Here is an 18,086-nt window from a genome sequence, read left to right as displayed (position 1 = left end):
CCTCTATTTTGCTCTCAGAACAGAAGTAATTCACTCTTGGATTAAATAAATCTATTTTTACTGCTGTGCTTTAAGGTTTTCCTTTCAAGTGCAAAGAAACATTCGCGAAAGCCTCATGAAAGGGGTTGGGACAGTGTGTTTTTTTTTTTTTTTTTTTTTTTTCAAAAGAGAGGTATGCCTTTAAAAAATAAAGGACTTACACTGCTTCAATAGAATGAAGTGAATGGCAATTTGGATAATTGCAGAGCTTAGCCCTGAAAATCAGTAGTTGACTAGATCTTTGGAGGGAGCATGGTAGGGGACAGCCTCTGCTTTTGCAGATGGGAGAAGTATGGCATTCTCACAAGTTGAAAAGAGGAATATAAATTTTCTGTTCCAGTTTAGGGCCTTATATACTGTGATTGAGGTACTCACTGGTTCATTTTTCCTAAGTTCCTTTTATGTGAAGAGTTGTACTCCCTAAGATAAAATCTAGGTAGAAGGTTGACATGGACGTATCTACCAGCGAAATAACTTTAACATTTTTGTCATGTTAGAATCATATGTTATAAAAATCATGGGCGTGCAAGGTATTGATAATAGGAGCAAAGGATGTAAAAAGTTAACAGTGGAGAAAAAAAAACAAACGTGTTCTTGGCTAAAGAGGCTGCAAGAAATATATATTAACTGACAAAATTCTGTAATCAGCAACATTACCTTTAACTGACAGTGCATCTTCAAATGGATCATTTAGTTTCTGAGTACCCTTGAGAATCTTGTTGATGGTTTTTCTTCTACAAGAGGCCACAGTAAGTTATACATTTGTTTTCTTACTATTTTTATACGGGCAAAACAGCTGGTGGCATAAATGGACATAGCACTATTCAGAGTTGCTTAGTCTGTTTTAATTAGAGGAAAGCTATAGAGGAAGCCAGAGTTTTTTCTCTGAGCACATTTTCTTTGCTGCATTTCAAATTCAGTTTGTTTTGTAGAAGCAGATTTGCAAATAACAGATGTGACACTTTTTCTTTAAGGTAAAACAATAATCTGTAGTTCAGTATAAAATGATTGCTGTTCAATAAGCAACTTCAGAAATGGAAAGCTGAAGCGCTCAGGTGAATTTGAACTGAAAAAATAAATGGCAATATTCTGAAAAGATTAGTGCTCCTTAGAGCTTGCTTGGTTCTTCCAGGAATTTCCATGGACCTTTGTCTTTTAATCTCTGTATTTTCGTACATGTAAAATATTGTTTTGTTTTTAAAGCACGACATAGTGTACTTTGCACAAAAGCCATATGCTATAGATATAGGATAGATCATATTCTTTATATCCTATAGATATAAAATAGTCTAGTGTTTACCTTAGTCAAGATTTGTCTGACGTTAGGTCTGGCTAACCCTTGAACTTCTTTTTTGTAACTATATTTAGTTGAATGAAAGTTACGAGTCACGGATTTGAGTGTGTTTGTGTGTGTCTATTAGAAAGGGGAAAAAACCCAAGAACATGCGAGCTCTGAAAATGCTGTGTGGCCATGCGAAATTGTTACCATGACACTGAATAGCAGTGAGGTGGTAAGCTGGATTTCTAATAGTGTTACTGGTGTCTAGCAATCTCTGCCTCCGACTGGTGAAAAGTGCACAAGTGCTCCACAGCTCTTTTCTTTCGTTTGTTTTTACGCAGTACAACTGTCCTGCTTGTAGAGTGAGGTTTAGATGAGTTGCCCTGAGAAGGAAGCTGGATAGGGCAATATGTATTTCCCATCCAGGCTTTTTCACTAATGCGTGCATGGCGTGCTTGTTTTAAGCTGTAAAGATTTTTTCTGAAAAGTAAAAGTAGAGTTCAAGCTTTATTAAATCTCATGCGCAATCTCCTCAGCTTCCAGACTTGAAATCGAGGTGTAGCAGGAGTTCACATCTGAAACGAAACCTACCAGTTTGAGTTAGGGGCCTTTTTTTCCCTTGCCTGAAAAGTCAGGCTAGTGAGGAGGTTTGAATTAAGATTACATGGAACATTTTGATGACCCGATAAGATTTCCTGTTCAAACAATAGCCTGCTGTCTTCATATCGTCTTATCCTCTACTTCCGTTGTGCCATTGGGCCACAGGGTAGTTTATATTGCTTACAGCTAATAGGAAGTTACGTGAGATAAGGAAAACTTGACATGGAAGGCTGGGAAGATGAGATGGCTGGACAGTGCTAGAGTGGATTGGCGACTCCACTGCTGATTCAGGTCGTACCTGAAGGGTGAGAAATGCCATCTTGTGTCACCCCCTGTCTGACAAAACTTTGTAGTGGTAGCAAACATGAAAAATAGCTTCTTCCTTTTTGACTCAGTTTCACTAGATGAAATAAAACGTAGAGTTCAACAGTTAGTGAGAAGATAAATAGTTTTCAAACTTTCTACAAGTATGCACTTTTAAAATAAGTACGGGATTGAACAAATAAATATAGCATGTTACTCATTTGTGGTGTTTTAGCTTTGAAGTCTTTATCATAGTTGAAATCATAGTCTCTTCAGCTACATGATGTCCGCTCACCTAACAAACCAGTCAAGGCAATATTCATGGCATAGCCTAGCCCAGCATAACTAGCTATATGAGAAGTACAGAGAAACTCTTACGTGAGTACTGGCATTGTGCAACTGTATTAATCATTCCAAATTACGGTTTAACCAGTCTTCTGCACAAAGGATTGATTTTTATTATGACAGTAATTAGTTTTTAAGACTTTGAATTGGAAATGGTTGCTGCCCAAACTGTATTTTCCCCAATCTCCATAGGAATGCATTGGCAGGGTTTGAACTAGATGGCAAATGTGCAAGGTCTTTGTCTGCAGTACTGGAAGTAGTGACTTTTTGTGGCCTTTCAGTGACTCAGACTTGAAAGACAGTCTCATACTGTCCTTGACATCCCTACCTGGCAACAATAACTGTATTTACTTTGGAAGAAAAGTTGCGGGTATGACTGAAATTTGAATGAGCCGTATTTGACCTAAAGCTGATTTGAAGAGTACTTTAGGCTCAAGTAAAATGCTTCATGAGGCTCATGGAAAAGTTGTACTTACAATGTTTGTTTTCATTTATTGTATAGTTGGTGCATTTCTCCTGGCAAATGAATAATAAATTTAGACCTGGCCTTTACTGTCAGTTCACCAACTTGCTGTGTAACTTCTAGCATGTGACTTAACTTTAATTTGCATTTCCACATCTGTGAAATGGGAACAGCAATCTCCTGCACCTACTGTAATACCTGGTCTCTTCATGTAGTTTCTCTAAGATGAAATTCCCTTGACCTGAGACTGGACCTTCAGCTGCTGTTTACTGTTATCTCAGCTAGGGTCACATAGGGTCATACCTTTCCCCTTTCCCCCCTACCCAGAAGCAGAGAGAGGAATCCCATATCCATCCTTAAAGAAAAGTACATGTTTTGAAAGGCATAGATTCATGTTTTTCCTCCCAAAATTAAGTTCTGGGGGGAAAAAAACTAACTTTGTCTGCATTTGCAGAATACAAACACAGTGTTATGCCTGTCCCCTTTACTAGGACCAGCAGAGCACTGTCTGAAATTACAATGGCAGCTGCTGCTGCAGGGGTCCCTGCACACTGTGAGCATCTCATGGGTGCTTACAGACAGGCTGCAGCACCATTAGTATTCCAGAAAATCTATTTGCATTTTGCTAAATACAAATTTACTGTATTTTACTAAACTAAGACAAATTAGAGGGGCTGTAAGTGCTCTTGGACAACTTAAGAGAGAACCTTTGTCATGCCCCTAAAAAAGACTATGCCACCAGGCAGGTGGAGAATCACTTAGGGATGGAGCAGAGGGAGGGGAGAAAGGCTGCTGAGACTGAAGTCACGAAGGATGGTAAGGAGTGAGACTATACTATAAACATATTTAGGGTGTAGATTGCAGGGCTGCACATGGAGCTGGGGAAAGATAAGCCAAGGGAATGCTCAAGAGGTTTTGTTTCTTCATAATAAATGTCTTGGGGGTCCATTTACAAAAAGTCTAAAAGTTAAAGGTCACCATATATTTGCCTGATATGGTGTTTAGAATCAAAGCCTGTCAGAGGTGCCTAAACAAGACAACTACCTACATTACATCTCCATGTTTCTATAAGGCGTATTGTTTACTGGAAATCCCCCAATGCTTTGGACATATCTGAATAAACCTGTGCCTGACCTTTTCAGGAAAGTTTATCTCCAAGTCTCATTCTCCCTTTCTCTTGGTAAGGAAGGGGAGTGTACTATTTTTCTTTTCTACCAGGTGGTGACTTGCCCCATGCCTGCCACACAGAGGGAGGGAATCGTTTCATCCCAGAAGAGCTAGAAGCTTGATTGCTGGAGAAATAAATAGGCAATTACTGTTTAATTTTTTTTAAAAACGAATAATAATAAGCTCACAAGCTTTTATCCCCTTTCCTACTTGTCTATTCCATTATGTTAGACAAGTCATAGCTGCAAACTTCGGGAAGGAATTTTCATTACTCTCCCCAAGAACATTGCAACCCAAGGCCCTGGGGCTGAAAATTGTAGTTATAGCTGAGCACAGAGGTGCACTTCCAGTGGGAAGAGAGGCTGAGGAGTTTGCAGCACCTCTATAAAACTATGGCACTCTGGAGGGGTGCTGCAAAGGTGAAACACAAACTGGCATCTTTGGAAGTGCATAGGGGGCCAAGGAGCGCGAGCTGGAGAAAGCTTCCACAGTCCCTCTGTGTTCTGCTGTTGGGGATGATTTGCCTTTGCATAGAAATGGGGAGAGCTAATTCCCTTAACTTCAGCCTACCTATTGCCTCGAAGGGTTGCACGTGGATAGGAGAGGCTTACCAGGCAGGAAACAGTGTCCATCATTAAATGTGTGACACAGAACTAAGGGTTCCACACATTAAGGAACTTGATGGATAAGCAGTTTCATAACGTTAATTGGAATGTATTAGCTGCATGTAAGCAGGTACCCTGAATCACTGCAGGCAGGATGAAAACATCCAATTCAAGGAATTTATTAAGGGAGAGGGGGTGCTATTGGAGCAGTAGGAATGAAGCAATGTAGTGCACACGGACTACAGAGAAAGTGCCAAGTGCAGAGAATGCAAAGCCTTCCAAGACATAGTGTAATGCGCAGAAGTACTGGAGAAATGTAAAAGGGGGAGAAAGAGACTGCAGGAAAAGCAACAAATATGAAGTGAAATCTCAGTGTTATATAGAGCCCAGTACTTAAGAGTAGAGTTTGAATTTCTTGAAAAGAGGTAGAGAAATACAGCCAAAGTCCAAGCGAAAGAAATTTTTTCAACCGCTAAATTGATTAATCTGAAGTTAATCCGACTGCAGTGTAGGAAAGTCCAGAGAAAGTTCAGAGAGCCTTTATCAGACTTGCAGAAATGGAAATCGTTTTCCATTCCCCGTGAGTTTATGCCAGCCCTTGCTATGGAACGGCACGCAGAGTGCACCACCAGCACCTCTGCTGGGATATGTGTGTTGGTTGCTGATAACGATTAGCTCGCTTTAGGAAAGAGTTGCAGCCTTCAGACAAGGAGAAACCTGCAGTACTATGAAGATGGCTGATCATAAAACAGTATTTCACACTAACAAACAGCCCAAAGACTTTCGGAGCCCAAATAAGAGAGAGAGAGAGTTGGGACTTTTCTGCCCAGCAGACAGTTAAAGTCTACTGAGAACATTTAGAGAGCTGCACAGGGGTTAATTTCAAGCATGCAGTTTGATTTCCAAATATTGCAGAACATCTGCAGGCTATAGATTGCCATTTGTATATGTAGTATTGCACGAGAGCGTCCCAGAGCTTAAAAAAACACAGGCTGGAGCCATGAATCAAACTGGTCATGTGATGGAGGGGAGGTACTGGGCTGGCTCCTAGCCAGTGGCAGGAGCTGATGGGTGGAACAAACGGGGCATAAAAAGACTGATATGACTAACGGATCCTGGATGTGTGGTACCCTTATTTGGATCTACAGGAATGTAGGCTTTAGCAGTTCTGCAGCCCTACGAGCCTTTTGCCTGCCGCTGGGACTGCTACTCACAAAGTAGAACCCTGCTGCTTGGTGGTAGGAAGGATAGAAAAAGAACATGGCCTGCATTTTGAAGGTAAATCTCTATCTGTTGCTTGACTGCATTGTTAGAGAGAGCCCCTCGCCGCTCAGAGGCGTGGACTCAGCGTGGTCCTATTGCATCTTCGCTGTCTTTTTGAATAGCGGTTTTGTTTGGCAAATGAATATGGAGAGATTCTGCAATGTACAGCTGCGCTCTGCTTCCCTCTGCCATTCTTTTCCTCTCTCCCTGCCTTGTCAGACCGGCAAGCTCCCAGCTAGTGGGAAGGGAACTGTGTGCCGAATAACAGGAGGAGGGTGAGGGGCTCTGGCTTGTCTCAGTTGACTTTGAGCTGAATTCCTTCAGGAGCTATAGTACGCAGGCAACACGCTCCCAGTACAAAGGACAAAACGGGGGAAGCTGTTTTCTTTTCTCGCTGTGCAGCATTTACTGCTCTTAAAGCAGAGGCTGCAGATGTACACAGCTGTCCCAGTTGCTCCTTAAGCACACGCTCCCCTGTTGAATTTACCCAAGATCCACATGCTCCATGCAATTATATTTAGTATTTAATTGCCCTTGCTAATTCAGGGACCTATTTGATAGAGGGGTTTTCCTCTTCGTGCCAGCAAATACAAGCACAAGCTCACCATGTGATGGTGTTCTTTCCCCAGCCTGCTTTCTGCACGTAGAGAAAAGTATTTACAAGCAGCGTGTCATGGAGATGGAGCATCGCTAGCCCCAAGTATTGAATGAAAGGGGAGGAGGCGGAAGTGCAGTCAGTTGAGAACAGTGTTTGTTGCCTTACCGCGTTGTCCCTTGTGGGGAGTCACTCGCGTGTCCCTGGGTCGGAAATGATGCCGATTCGTTCGCTCTCTGCCTTGCTCCTTTCTGTGTATGTTTTTGATACGCTCACACGTTGTTCCTTTTAGTAAATAAGCCTTATCTGTGAATGCTCTGTTATTTTCAAGCTGATCGATCTCCTAACAAAGGGCTGATTATTGCAGACTTTGGGACGGCCTCTCATTGCAGTTGCCTTCAGCATATCAGCAGAATAGAAAAACTGTAAAGTTTCAGAACAGTTCCCAAATAATAAACATCCTTTTGTCTCCTTGAACCTCATTTTTATCACTTTACTTAGCATTTCACTTTGAAAGGAAAATGCTTGTAACGCTGCACTGTTTTCCCCTTTCGTTCATTTCCTACGAGTGGGTCTGCGGTTATATGGATGTTTTTGAGTTTCCTTTCATGTACGTGTAGCTCTTTCCTGCTTTTATTAAGAATTACAACAAAGTCTGCCTCAAGTGCAGAAACCTCCGTAAAGCAGGGAGGAGTTCTTGGACACAGGTAGCAACAAACTCCGTTAAGCCGAGAGCGCTGATGCAAACGAGAGTTACGTTCTGTCTTGGGTTGAGGAGATGGGAGCTCTGTGGATGGAGCCTGACTTCACACAGATAAGCATATGTGTTACTTTTTAAGCAACCCTGGATGCCCTGGCTTGGCTCTGCAAACAACCCACAAGACAAGATTTCTTTACTTTTTTGGGCTCTGTGGAAAGATCACGTGCAAAAACCTTCCCTCTGGCCCTGGCAGTTAAATAAGCATATCCTTTTGCAAGAAAACTCCAGTGTCTCTCTCTCTCGCTCTCCCCCTCTCTTCCTCCCTCAACGCCGCGCAGTCTTGTGACACAAGCTCCCCAGGCTGCCTACAAGCGTGACTTCTGCAGGGCCTTCCTTTTAGACTTTTAGCTCTAACATAGTAAATGCTTTTTCCTTTGCCCAATCTTGGAGCTCCATTTGATTGTAGTTCTGATGTTTAAATCAATGGATAAATTGGTATTCCTTGACAGACAATCCTCTGCCAGCCTAATTCTTAATCTTGTTAATACAGGCAGGTGCAAGGATAGAAAGTGAAACAGATATGTGAAGGTTAGCTTTGCCTTAAGGCACGCTGGACTTTCCTAGACAGGGATTCTTTAGGAATAATCTAAATGTCTTGACTGTGTATGTTTTTGACATAATGCCTATGTGGTTTTGTTTTTTTTCCACATAGGTAGGAGTTTTCTGTAAGTTCTGGTTGCCCTAAAGGGACTACAGGTGTTCCTCAAACTTTGAACACAACAAGGAAATTCAGAACAATATGTATGTTTTTATGCAAAACCTAAAAAAAAAAAATCCTCTTTACTGAAACCACCAACCTGTTAGCTACACCCTCATTCTTTCTCCTAGGTTTGCCCTGGCTCTCTAGTTTTGTGCAGTCGGTCGCCTGTATGTGGAAATGTATACGTGGACCAAAAGTCTGTGCCGGGAGTGCGGATATTTAAATAAGTTGTGGGCACAGCGGGTGGGAAGCCAGAGCTGCTGAGTTCCCCTGCCAGTTCTGCCCTGAGCACATCTGTGGCTCTGACCTGTGGCTCACTCTGCCTCTGTCCTAGATTTTTTTTTTTCATTCATTCCTCTTTGTCTCAAAAAGATACTAAGACTTGTTGAATGTTGGAGTTCTGTATGTGCAAGTTTTTAATATAAATGGAATTGGATGTAGATGTCCTTAAAGTACTAAGAGCAGAAGTGGCTATTAGTAATTAACTAGCATTGGTTAAACACCTGTTAAAACTTTTTTTAAAAAGCATATTAAAAAAATATATAACCTTTAGATACCAAGACACCCCCTTTTACTATGACCACTGTAAGAAATAGTCTCTGTATGTAGTAGTATTCACAAGAATGCTTGGGAAGGTGACCCTTCCTAGCGTGTTTGCTTTGTGGTGTTTGAATATGCATTCCTCCTTGTTAATACTGGGACGACTGTCACTGATCACAGCTCCAGAAACTTTATTTTCAACTTAATAGTGGGGCATCCTCATTAAAACCAGTGAAGCTCTCTTCTTCTGGGGATTTGGCTCTTCTTTTGGAGAAAATGCAGGGAAAGAGGCGAGTTCTAAGAGGTGGATTTTTTTTTTTTTTAACCTGATCTCTAAAAATAACAGCACAGTAGCTGAATGAAGTGTAGACACTTTTTGAAAGCAAACAGTTGATCTTATGATCGCTACTATGGCTGTGACGTGCCACCTCACTGATTACTAGCTTAACAGAATGATTACTATTTGTGTAATCGCTGTTGTCCCTAAAGGTGCTGAACTTCGTAACTTCCACTGTATCAGCCACTGACACTTTAAAATGCTGACAGATGTTATTCAATAAATTACCTCAATGAAACCTTTGCTGTTGCTTAGCTGAAACATGGTAATTCAGTGTACCTGTTGACTTACAATAAATAAATATGAATATTAATGATACCCTATAAAATGTTGCTATCCCCCACTGATGGTTGGACCACGATGTTTTAAAACAAATGGAATGGGTAATATTAGTTAACAAATGTTCTACTTTGCAGTGGATTATGCCTTCACCTATTCACAGGCTCATTTTTAAATGGAGATTTTGAAGAGGAAGATGGAGATGGATTGTCATCATCGTACAGTTTTAACTATGTGGTTTTAATGTGGTAGAATTTAACATAACAATGTCCCAAGTGCGATAAGCCAGTGAAGGCTGACTGTGAAATCTAGGAAGAGGTTTCTTTCCGCTTCTATGTTGTGTGTTTACAGTGCAGTGAAGAAAAGTGATTTCATATGTGTCTATACGCTAGACTTGACCAGCAGAGATCACAAGAGTTTTGAAACATTCAGTGAAATCCTGTGTCATACCCAGGATTTGTATACTGTGAGGAATGGTCTTGTTACCACAGAACACTTCTCTCAAAGTAAGCAGGTGGCCAGCTGACATCCATAGCTTCTTTACTATTAGTTCTATCTAATTGAAAGGTCCAAAGATTACATTTTGCAAAAGGTAACTTACTGGGTCAGCCAAGCAAAACACTAAAGCCAGGTGCTTGTCAAAGTTTTTTTGCTGGCTGCTGTTGAAGCTGGCCATACCTGTGGGTTCACCTATAGTTGTTTTGCATGTTCGCTCTCTGTGATTCTTTCAGTTGGTGTAGTTAAATCCACAGGTTGCATTTGTCCTTAACTCACGTGGTAAGCTGTTTTGGCAGGAATTTTCTGAGTTTTTTCTCTTGAGTGTTCAGTGGTCTGCATCTGATTGGGGTCACCAGACATTAAAATAATACAGATAACGTTCCTATCTGCAGGCATGTGCTTCATCTGTACTTTGGAGACTGAAATAGCAAAGCTGATCTCATTCTATTGAATTTTCTATCCTGGCAGGTAGTTGTTTAGAGTGGAAGGGCAAAATGTCTAAAAGAATCTAGCCCTGGTGTTTGGACACTTGTCATTTGAGATATTTAGTTACTAATATGATTTTTTTTTTTATTTTTATTTTGTACCCTTTTTGCATGGAGGAGCCTGGATATTTCCTCCAAAATTTCTACATCATCAGAAGCATGCTACTTGTTTCACCTCTGCACTGTTCTGCAGAGTAGACCATGTGCCTCACTGTAAATCCATTAGCTCCTAGGGATTTGTGCAGTGTGGGGCCTTCCATGGAGATGACCTGTATATCCTGTTTGATTGAGGTCTAAGATAATTCACATACCCCCTTCTTCCCTGTTAATTTAACTGCAGCAGTGTTTATGCATGGGATCCATCCATTTTCCTGTGCTGAGAGTTGTTCTTGGATCCTGTTTGATTCTCACACTGCCCTCTTCCTCTGACATAACAGGAAATGGAGAGATCCTAGGGAGAGGGCCAAAGGTGACCTCTCCTCCTCATGGGAGGATGCCCATCTGATGGGTCACTTCCCATTAACTTCAAAATTTGCTGCAAGTTCACTGTAATATGAATTCTCTATTGTGCCTATCTTAACCCGATGATCAACAGTTTTATGAGCTGCTGTATCTCCATTGTGACTGAAACCCTTGCTATGAGTATATGGTTAAATCTTTAGGGATGAAAAGTGTTATGTAAATATAAGAGATCAGTCTTCTGAGCTTCCAGTTCCTGCCGTTTTTCACCCTTCATGTCATCAGCAAGTTTTCCTTTTGTTTCTGTTTTTAGCTATGAAATGTTTAAGGGGGAAAGTGTTATGTGAAGAAAATACAAGAAGAGTTGTACCCATTTCAGGAGTCCTGAAAATCTGTTTCATTGCAAATGCAGTTAATGGCAAAATGCGCACGGTTTGGTGCATGGCTGTTGTTTTGAAACTCTCTTCAAGAAGTAGTGGTCATTGTAACATTAGTGCTCTGTTTTTGAATGGTTCATACATTCTGTGTTTTGATAATCTTTCCTGCTACAGTATATAGGTCCTTTCAGTCCTACAGTATATAGGTCACATGCTGAAAAGGCTGCTTATTCTGGTTGCTTCCTAGCTTTTATATAGGCACTGTTTAGGTTGTAGTTATTATCATTGAAAAACAGGGTAGCAATTGTCAAGCAAGCTGTGTGGCCAGAGCTAGCAAGCAGGACAGATGTTCAGTGCCTAAAACTATGGATGACCAGATGAGGTTTAGTTAGGTTTATGGCAGTACGCGCTCTCTAATGCACACGTGGCCAGAAGGAGTATCCTGCACCCAGCCTCCAACTGAGGTCTCCACAAATCTGATATTTACAGTGACTGCTGAGTTAGTCAAGACCCCTAGGTCAATGGGGACTCAAATGGAGAGTCAACGGGCATCTCGGTGTCTTTAGTAATGGGAAATTTTAGTGATATTTGTTCTCAGAACTGCTCATGCAAGCAGCAAGCCTGGCCACGGGTTTGGGCAGGGCCACTTATAGTCAGAGATGGACTGTGTTTGAAATCGAATGAGAAAATCTTACTGGAACAATGACAACTCATGTCTTGCTTTTTACTGTAAAATGTTTTTTCATCAGACTTGACCCTAAGGTCTCAGAAATCTAGAAAAATCTTTCCTCTGGACTCTAAAGTCTTTAGAGGTATATGTGCTCCTTCTTCTGGAATATATGTTGAAATGACAAGAGACCGTAATGATCATAATTATGGTGTAAATAGGTAGAGCTGTCCCATACAGAGTATGCAGAAATGAGTTGGGAAGTAACAGGTGGATGCAACAAATAGCGTGGAGCAGAATCAAGATTTCTGAGGCAGTATCCAGGTCTCTTGTTAGATAACAACCATAGCATATAAGGATGGTGTGTCTTCTTCCCCTCCACCCCCAAATATGATACTTTTGTAGGCAGAAATAATCTGACTGATACTAGTGAAACTCCATAATTAATTCTTCCTGGTGCTCCTTCTACCTTCTATGTTTCTATTTTAAATAAATTCCATAAAATTATTCTGTAACTAACTAAATTCATTTTGTACCTCTTAATTGTTTACCTATATATTTCTCCAGGGTGAGTGAAGTTGAATTAATGAGCCTGACAAGGTGTAGGGCTACAGTTGACTGTATCATGGTTCAATGGAACTTAATTACCGTGTCAGTTTTTATGGAGTGTAGTACATGAAATTTTGCAATTTGTTTTTTATTATATTGGATTCCTGAAAATTTGAGGAAAGTGAAATTTAAGAAATATTTTAAAAACACTTTTCTTTCATGTTTGCAATGATCTTGAATTATCCTTTAAAGATAATGTAGTAGGGGACATGCAGAAGGGGAAGTGCTTCTCAAAGATGTATAACAGTGTATCCCAAATGTCTTCTTTGTGGTTGGTTTTCCCTCCCTCCCCCCCCCCCCCGCAAGCAGAAAGAAATTGCAATATAGTCAGATTGAGTCCTGTAAACACAGGATTTGCCTCAGTTGAATGAATTAGTTTTTGATGCTTATGTAGCTAAACAAAGACAACCTCCAGTGTAAGCATACTTAAAGTGATTTAAAACTGGAGTTTCACTGTCATAGTTTGGTAGACATGTATGAATGCTATCAAAACTAGGATGAAAACAGAACCTGTCTCGTACCTTGAAAATTTTGCATTTAAGTAGCTATGTGATAAAACAGTAATGGGGGATAGATTTCTGTTTTGCAATTCATCTTTAAGCAATGAAGCATGTGTCATCCAGATGTCTTGGGGTTTTTTTGTCCCTTTGGATGCACAATGTTGTGTGTATAATCAGGGATATGGAATCACGTATTAAAGGCAGAGAAGCCTTCTCAAAATACAGTCGCTTTATAGACTTGGGCATGAGCTGCAGCAGTTTGTGTCCTGTTTGGTTTTTAATACTTATTTTGACATGTTGTGAGTGCCAGATAAATTGGTACGTCATGGTATGATGTAAAACATCATAGGAAGCATCAAATTCTTGTACGTTGACATAAGATATTAAAACACTTGAAATAAAAGACAGATGTGCTCTTCCTTATTTTTAGTGAGATGATAGCAAATATAAACAAAGGAAAAGTAGATTGTATGATTGATTATAAGGGGGTGTGAAATGCAGTTCAGAGCTTTTTTTTTTCCTCTCTCTTTTCTGTCTTAGTTTTTGTCACGTTTGCTCAGTTAATTTGAAAAGGCAGAGCTTTCAGCATCTGTTCTGTTCTTCTGCCATGTTTCGTTCCAGCAGTCTCTGTGTACCTTCCAGAAGCGTAACGCTGGACATAGTGATCTGTCCAGGGCTTGTTCTTTCATCTTTTCTGAAGGAAGCCATGTCTGTGCAGCAGGCTGAATTATTTTGGAGGGATTTTTTGTGGCTTTTTAAAAATAAATGTTTCTGTATATTTATTTGAAAAGGAAAGGTCAAAATGCTCATGCACAGAATAGAAAGTGAAGTTCTTAATCTTCCTGGTTCCCAGAGGAATATAATTTTTGGACCAGTCTCCTATCCGGAGAAGCTTTTCCTATGCTATAAAGATCTGCTTTGTGCACAACAAGTGGGAATATGGATCATAAATGTATTTTGTATTTTTAATTTAACTTTCAGATCTTATAGGCCTGCTATAAGATGGCTATATATGATATATAAGATGCTATAGATGGGTGCTGCTGTGTGTAGAGTTAGCAGTACCCAGGAAGAAGTCCAGACTATGAATCAAACTGATCCTGTGTTTTGCGGTTGTGACCCTTTCCCAATACTTTCTTCTGCCCTTTGGATGAAGAGCTCTTCATCCATGGCCTGATTTGTAGCACTGGAGGAAGAACTTAGGATTTGAAGCATTGGGCTTATATATTTGAGATTGGATAAAATACCTTACTGGATTTTTTTTTTTTCCTTCCTATCAAGAAGAAAGATGATAAGGCAGGAACTGAAATGGAAGGGTTTGGGAGGTGAAATCCTTTGTGTTGCCATTTAGGATTGTGTTGGAGACAATGGACATTGTCTACAGACAACCCTATTAAGCAGATTTTGTATATTTGTGCAGTACGTACGATGTTTTAAAACTGACATGGGAGCACCACGTTCACTAGTAGTTAAATATTAAGCAGTAGTTTCTTATGAAAGATGCATTTTGAAGCAGTTTGCGTTAGCAACAGGCAGTGGAATGCGAGTATAGGCAGGTAAGATCCAGGTGTGGGCCAGCTGGGGAAAAAAGAAGCAGTTGGAAGTAATCAGAAAAACATGTTTATTTCATGGGAATAGCAATTTGTAAAGAAGAAATGCAGAATGAAATATTTAGAGATCCTGTTCCTTTTAATGATGCGTTCTGTGAATGTTGGTTTGGCATAAGATTAGGAATCTTCCATCTTTCTCTGAAATTTTTGTCATGGTTTCTTTAAAAAAAAAAAAAAAACACATATATCACTACTAGCAAAAGTTTGCCAGGCTTTTAGCAAAAGGGAATGTCCTCCTGAGCATATAACAATATGAGACTTCATTCCAAGAGATTTCGTGTTTTAACCCTTAATAAGAAAAGCTGGAAACCAAATGTTATGTTATTTTTCTTGCAAGTTTCCCAACCTTCTATTTATCATCAGTTTTACTTTTTCTCACATCTATTGTTTACTGACATTTGAACATAATTTCATTGTCAAAATGATGGGATGATATTGCGTTTAAGAAATGACAGGGTGTATTTATTAGCTCTTTGTAATAATATTAATTTGTATATTAAAGTCAGTTGTGCCATTAAAATACCACCTGGATTATTTTAAATAATATTATATTACTTTACATCACCCTGTGAAATTATGTGCCTATGGTTTCTGTATATGCTCCTTCAGATTTTTAAGATCTGGCCTCTCTTCATAACTGGAAGTCACTTTATTTTCTGGATTTGTGCTAGAAGGTTTTGATGTTTTATCGTGTCGATGTTCTGCAGTGGGATGCAGTTATACTAGTACAAAGTTCTTATACCAGTATTGTTTGTTCTAATTTGACAAACAAATGAAGGTTTTGTATCCCACTTCATGTGTGTCTATGCTAGGTCTTATGCGACCAGGAAAATCCATCATAGTTTTACTAAACTTTTCTAGTTTAGTGCTTGCCTGTCAGCCACAAGAGTAAGTTACTTCACAAGTTACTAAGCATCAGCTGATCTACGGTAATTGTCCTGTGCTTGCATTGGTCTGTGGCAAATACCAAATAATTCAGGTAATAAGCAGTAATAGGAAGCTCTCTTCTGTTAATGGCTAATTGTGTGGAGACAAGAAAACCCTTTGCCTTTTGAAAGATGGAGTGGAGGATGAGACTGACTCATTCTCCAGCGGGATCCTTAGAATCTGTGGAATGTGTAAGGGGAAAAGAAAATGCTTAAAGATGTATCTCATGTATTAGGTTATGGAATTTTAACCAGAAGAAAAGCTTTTGCAATTTTTTTTCCATACGATTAATGAAAAAATTTCAGGCAGCTGTCTCTGCATATCTCTGTTATCCTTCCTTTTTTTTTTTTTTTTTTTTCTGCCTTTCTACAGGGTAGAAAAATATATTTACAGAAGAAGTAATTTTACCCTACTAAGTATATTTCTTCCTGAGCAAGGGGTTGGGCAAGGAAAAGAGCCACTGAACATTCCCAACAAGATAAAAGAAATGGCATTGGTAGGAATAATTTTTGAACTGTATCTTTCCCTCAGTCAGCTCTAGCTGGGAGAAGGCACACGCTGATTCGTACCTCTTAGTGAGACGAAGCAGTCTATCTGCGCAGTTCACAGCTCTCACTATGAACTACAGCGCAGACTGTTCTTTCCTCCTTTTCACTACCACTTGCCCACTCACACGTTTCTTTAAACCAGTAAAGCTATCTTAGTGGTTTTACCAGGTCACCTCAGATGAAACCGGAGAACTGAGCTCCTTGAAATGCCATTGAAGTGTCCCCTATCCAACCACGCTTCCCTTTTGAGAATACTAAATATAGAGACTTGGTCTCTTTGCCTGTAACTAGTGCCTTAACCGCGAGACCGCACCCGAATCCCAGAGCCAGATGCAGATATTCACGGGGCGGCTGCTGTCCCGGGGAGCAGCCCTGCTCGCCCTTTTCTCGGGGTAATCTGCCTTCGGAGACTTTTACCGTTGACAAGCCACACAGGGCTGCTCGCTTTCCCCTCTGTTGTGCCAGCACAGCTGTATGTGGGGCTGTGCCAACCTAGCCAGAAAATGGAGCTGGATTAGAACAACTCTTTTGCTTTCCAGTGTTATTTTAAAGACCGATGCGTTCCCCGAGTACTGCAGGGGTTGCAGTGAGCCCGGCTGAGGAGGTGGTGCTAGAGTGGGAAAGAGCAGCCTGCATGCAGGGCAGGAAATCTTTAAGTTGGCACTACTACCAAAAAAGAGGTCATGGCAACTACCTGTAAAACAGCCGCATAAGAAACATGCTTCCTCTAGGTGCAGAGCCACAGTGGGAGCGGTAGCCTGTTCTGCTGTTAATTGTCCTTAAGAAAGAGATCAGTTGCCAATGTACAGGCAATGATGGGATGCAGCCACGTTTTGAATGAGGACGAGAAGCTGTATGGTGAGTTCTGTGGCTGAAACGTGGGTATATCACGTGTATGCCCCACTGCCCTGTGTTAGAGAGGAGGCACGTCCCCGTGGCCAGCGTGACAAACCAGTGCCTCCTGCGCATTGGTTTTGCTGTGCCTACAGTGGAAAAAGTGAGTCCTCCCTTACTTCATCTACCCCTGACAGAGGTCGTCATTTGTCCTGGACTTGTAAACACCTCTCTACCCTTCCAGCTATGCTTGGCTGAGTTGGCTGCATGCCCTCCAAAGGTTTGCTGCTACCTTTGAACAATATTTCTGGGCCGTCTCTTGTCTGTATATGCCTCCACTTCCTCGCCTTGCAATGTGCACAAACTCCAGGTACTGTAAAACATCTGTATAGCTTAGTTTCTATACTTGATTGTAGATAAAGGGATAGCCGAATTATTTAGGAAGCATTACTGAATTCCAGTAACACCAATGCTGTAGTTTTAGATAGTAATTGTACTCAATCTATCTAGCAGACACACTCTGTGATCATGTCAGTGATCACTGACAGAATCAGTCAGCAGTGATTTTTGCTGTTGGGCCCTGTGTTTCTTCAGATGTGATCTGTCATTCAGCGCATCAGTATGTCTTTTTATCCCTATTTATAACTTCCTGTTTGTGCAGATCAGAAATTTCAGTACTAGAGACTTGTGTTGTATGGCTGAATTCATGCTTTTGTGGGTGGGGTTTTTTTTTGTTTTTTAACGGAAAAAGAATGATTACCTGTATTTGTATCAATTACAGATCTGGAAGAAGCCATTTTAAGTCTCCTCTACTTCAGTTTGTTGCATAACATGGCCAAAAAAGGCTTCACGAAAACTTTCCTTGTTGGAGTTCAAAAGAACAAGAGACAACAGTGACTGCACTCTAGTTGGCCTTTATCAAAAGAGTGATATTGGATCACGAGGGTAACACTGGATGCTTGCCAAGTACAGTAAGGATAATAAAACTGCTTGTGTTCTTACACTTGGCTGGCCTTATAAATACTTTTCTTTTGCTGTTTTTACTGAAATACTCTAGGTATTCCAAGTCTGACCATGTGCCTAGAAGGCAGTGTGCCGTTTGAACTGCTGTTCACAGGGTGCTGGTGCCTGAGGCACACTGGGTGAATCTCATTGGCATTTTGTTTGAGCTTTACTTGCAGAATTTTCTTTGCCACTTGATGCGTCTGGTATCTGAGTTGAGGGTTAGAAAAGGAATGTTTCTAAACATTCACCTTGGAGTATTTACTAACACTGGTGTTACACTTGGTGGCACTTA

The 18,086-nt window shown here is 40.6% G+C and overlaps 1 protein-coding gene across 5 annotated transcripts in view; it reads left to right on the top strand.

The window, feature by feature from the left end:
• Positions 1-18,086, top strand: part of ST6GALNAC3 (ST6 N-acetylgalactosaminide alpha-2,6-sialyltransferase 3) — a 246,240-nt gene that overhangs the window by 16,353 nt on the left and 211,801 nt on the right. Inside the window, exon 1 of one of the 5 annotated variants that reach the window (XM_068952795.1) lies at positions 5,830-6,079. The exons of 3 other annotated variants lie outside the window; for them this stretch is intronic. In XM_068952795.1, coding sequence (XP_068808896.1) covers positions 6,062-6,079 — 18 coding nt within the window. In that variant the 5' untranslated portion in view covers positions 5,830-6,061. Of the gene's footprint in view, positions 1-5,829; positions 6,080-18,086 lie in introns of those variants that run through there. One more of the 5 variants, XM_068952792.1, reaches the window with a different exon arrangement.

This window comes from Struthio camelus, chromosome 8 (genome assembly GCF_040807025.1).
Source record: "Struthio camelus isolate bStrCam1 chromosome 8, bStrCam1.hap1, whole genome shotgun sequence".
Taxonomy (NCBI): Eukaryota; Metazoa; Chordata; class Aves; order Struthioniformes; family Struthionidae; genus Struthio; species Struthio camelus.
The sequence above is the reverse complement of the archived record's forward strand: the minus strand, read 5'-3'. Positions and strand labels throughout refer to the sequence as shown.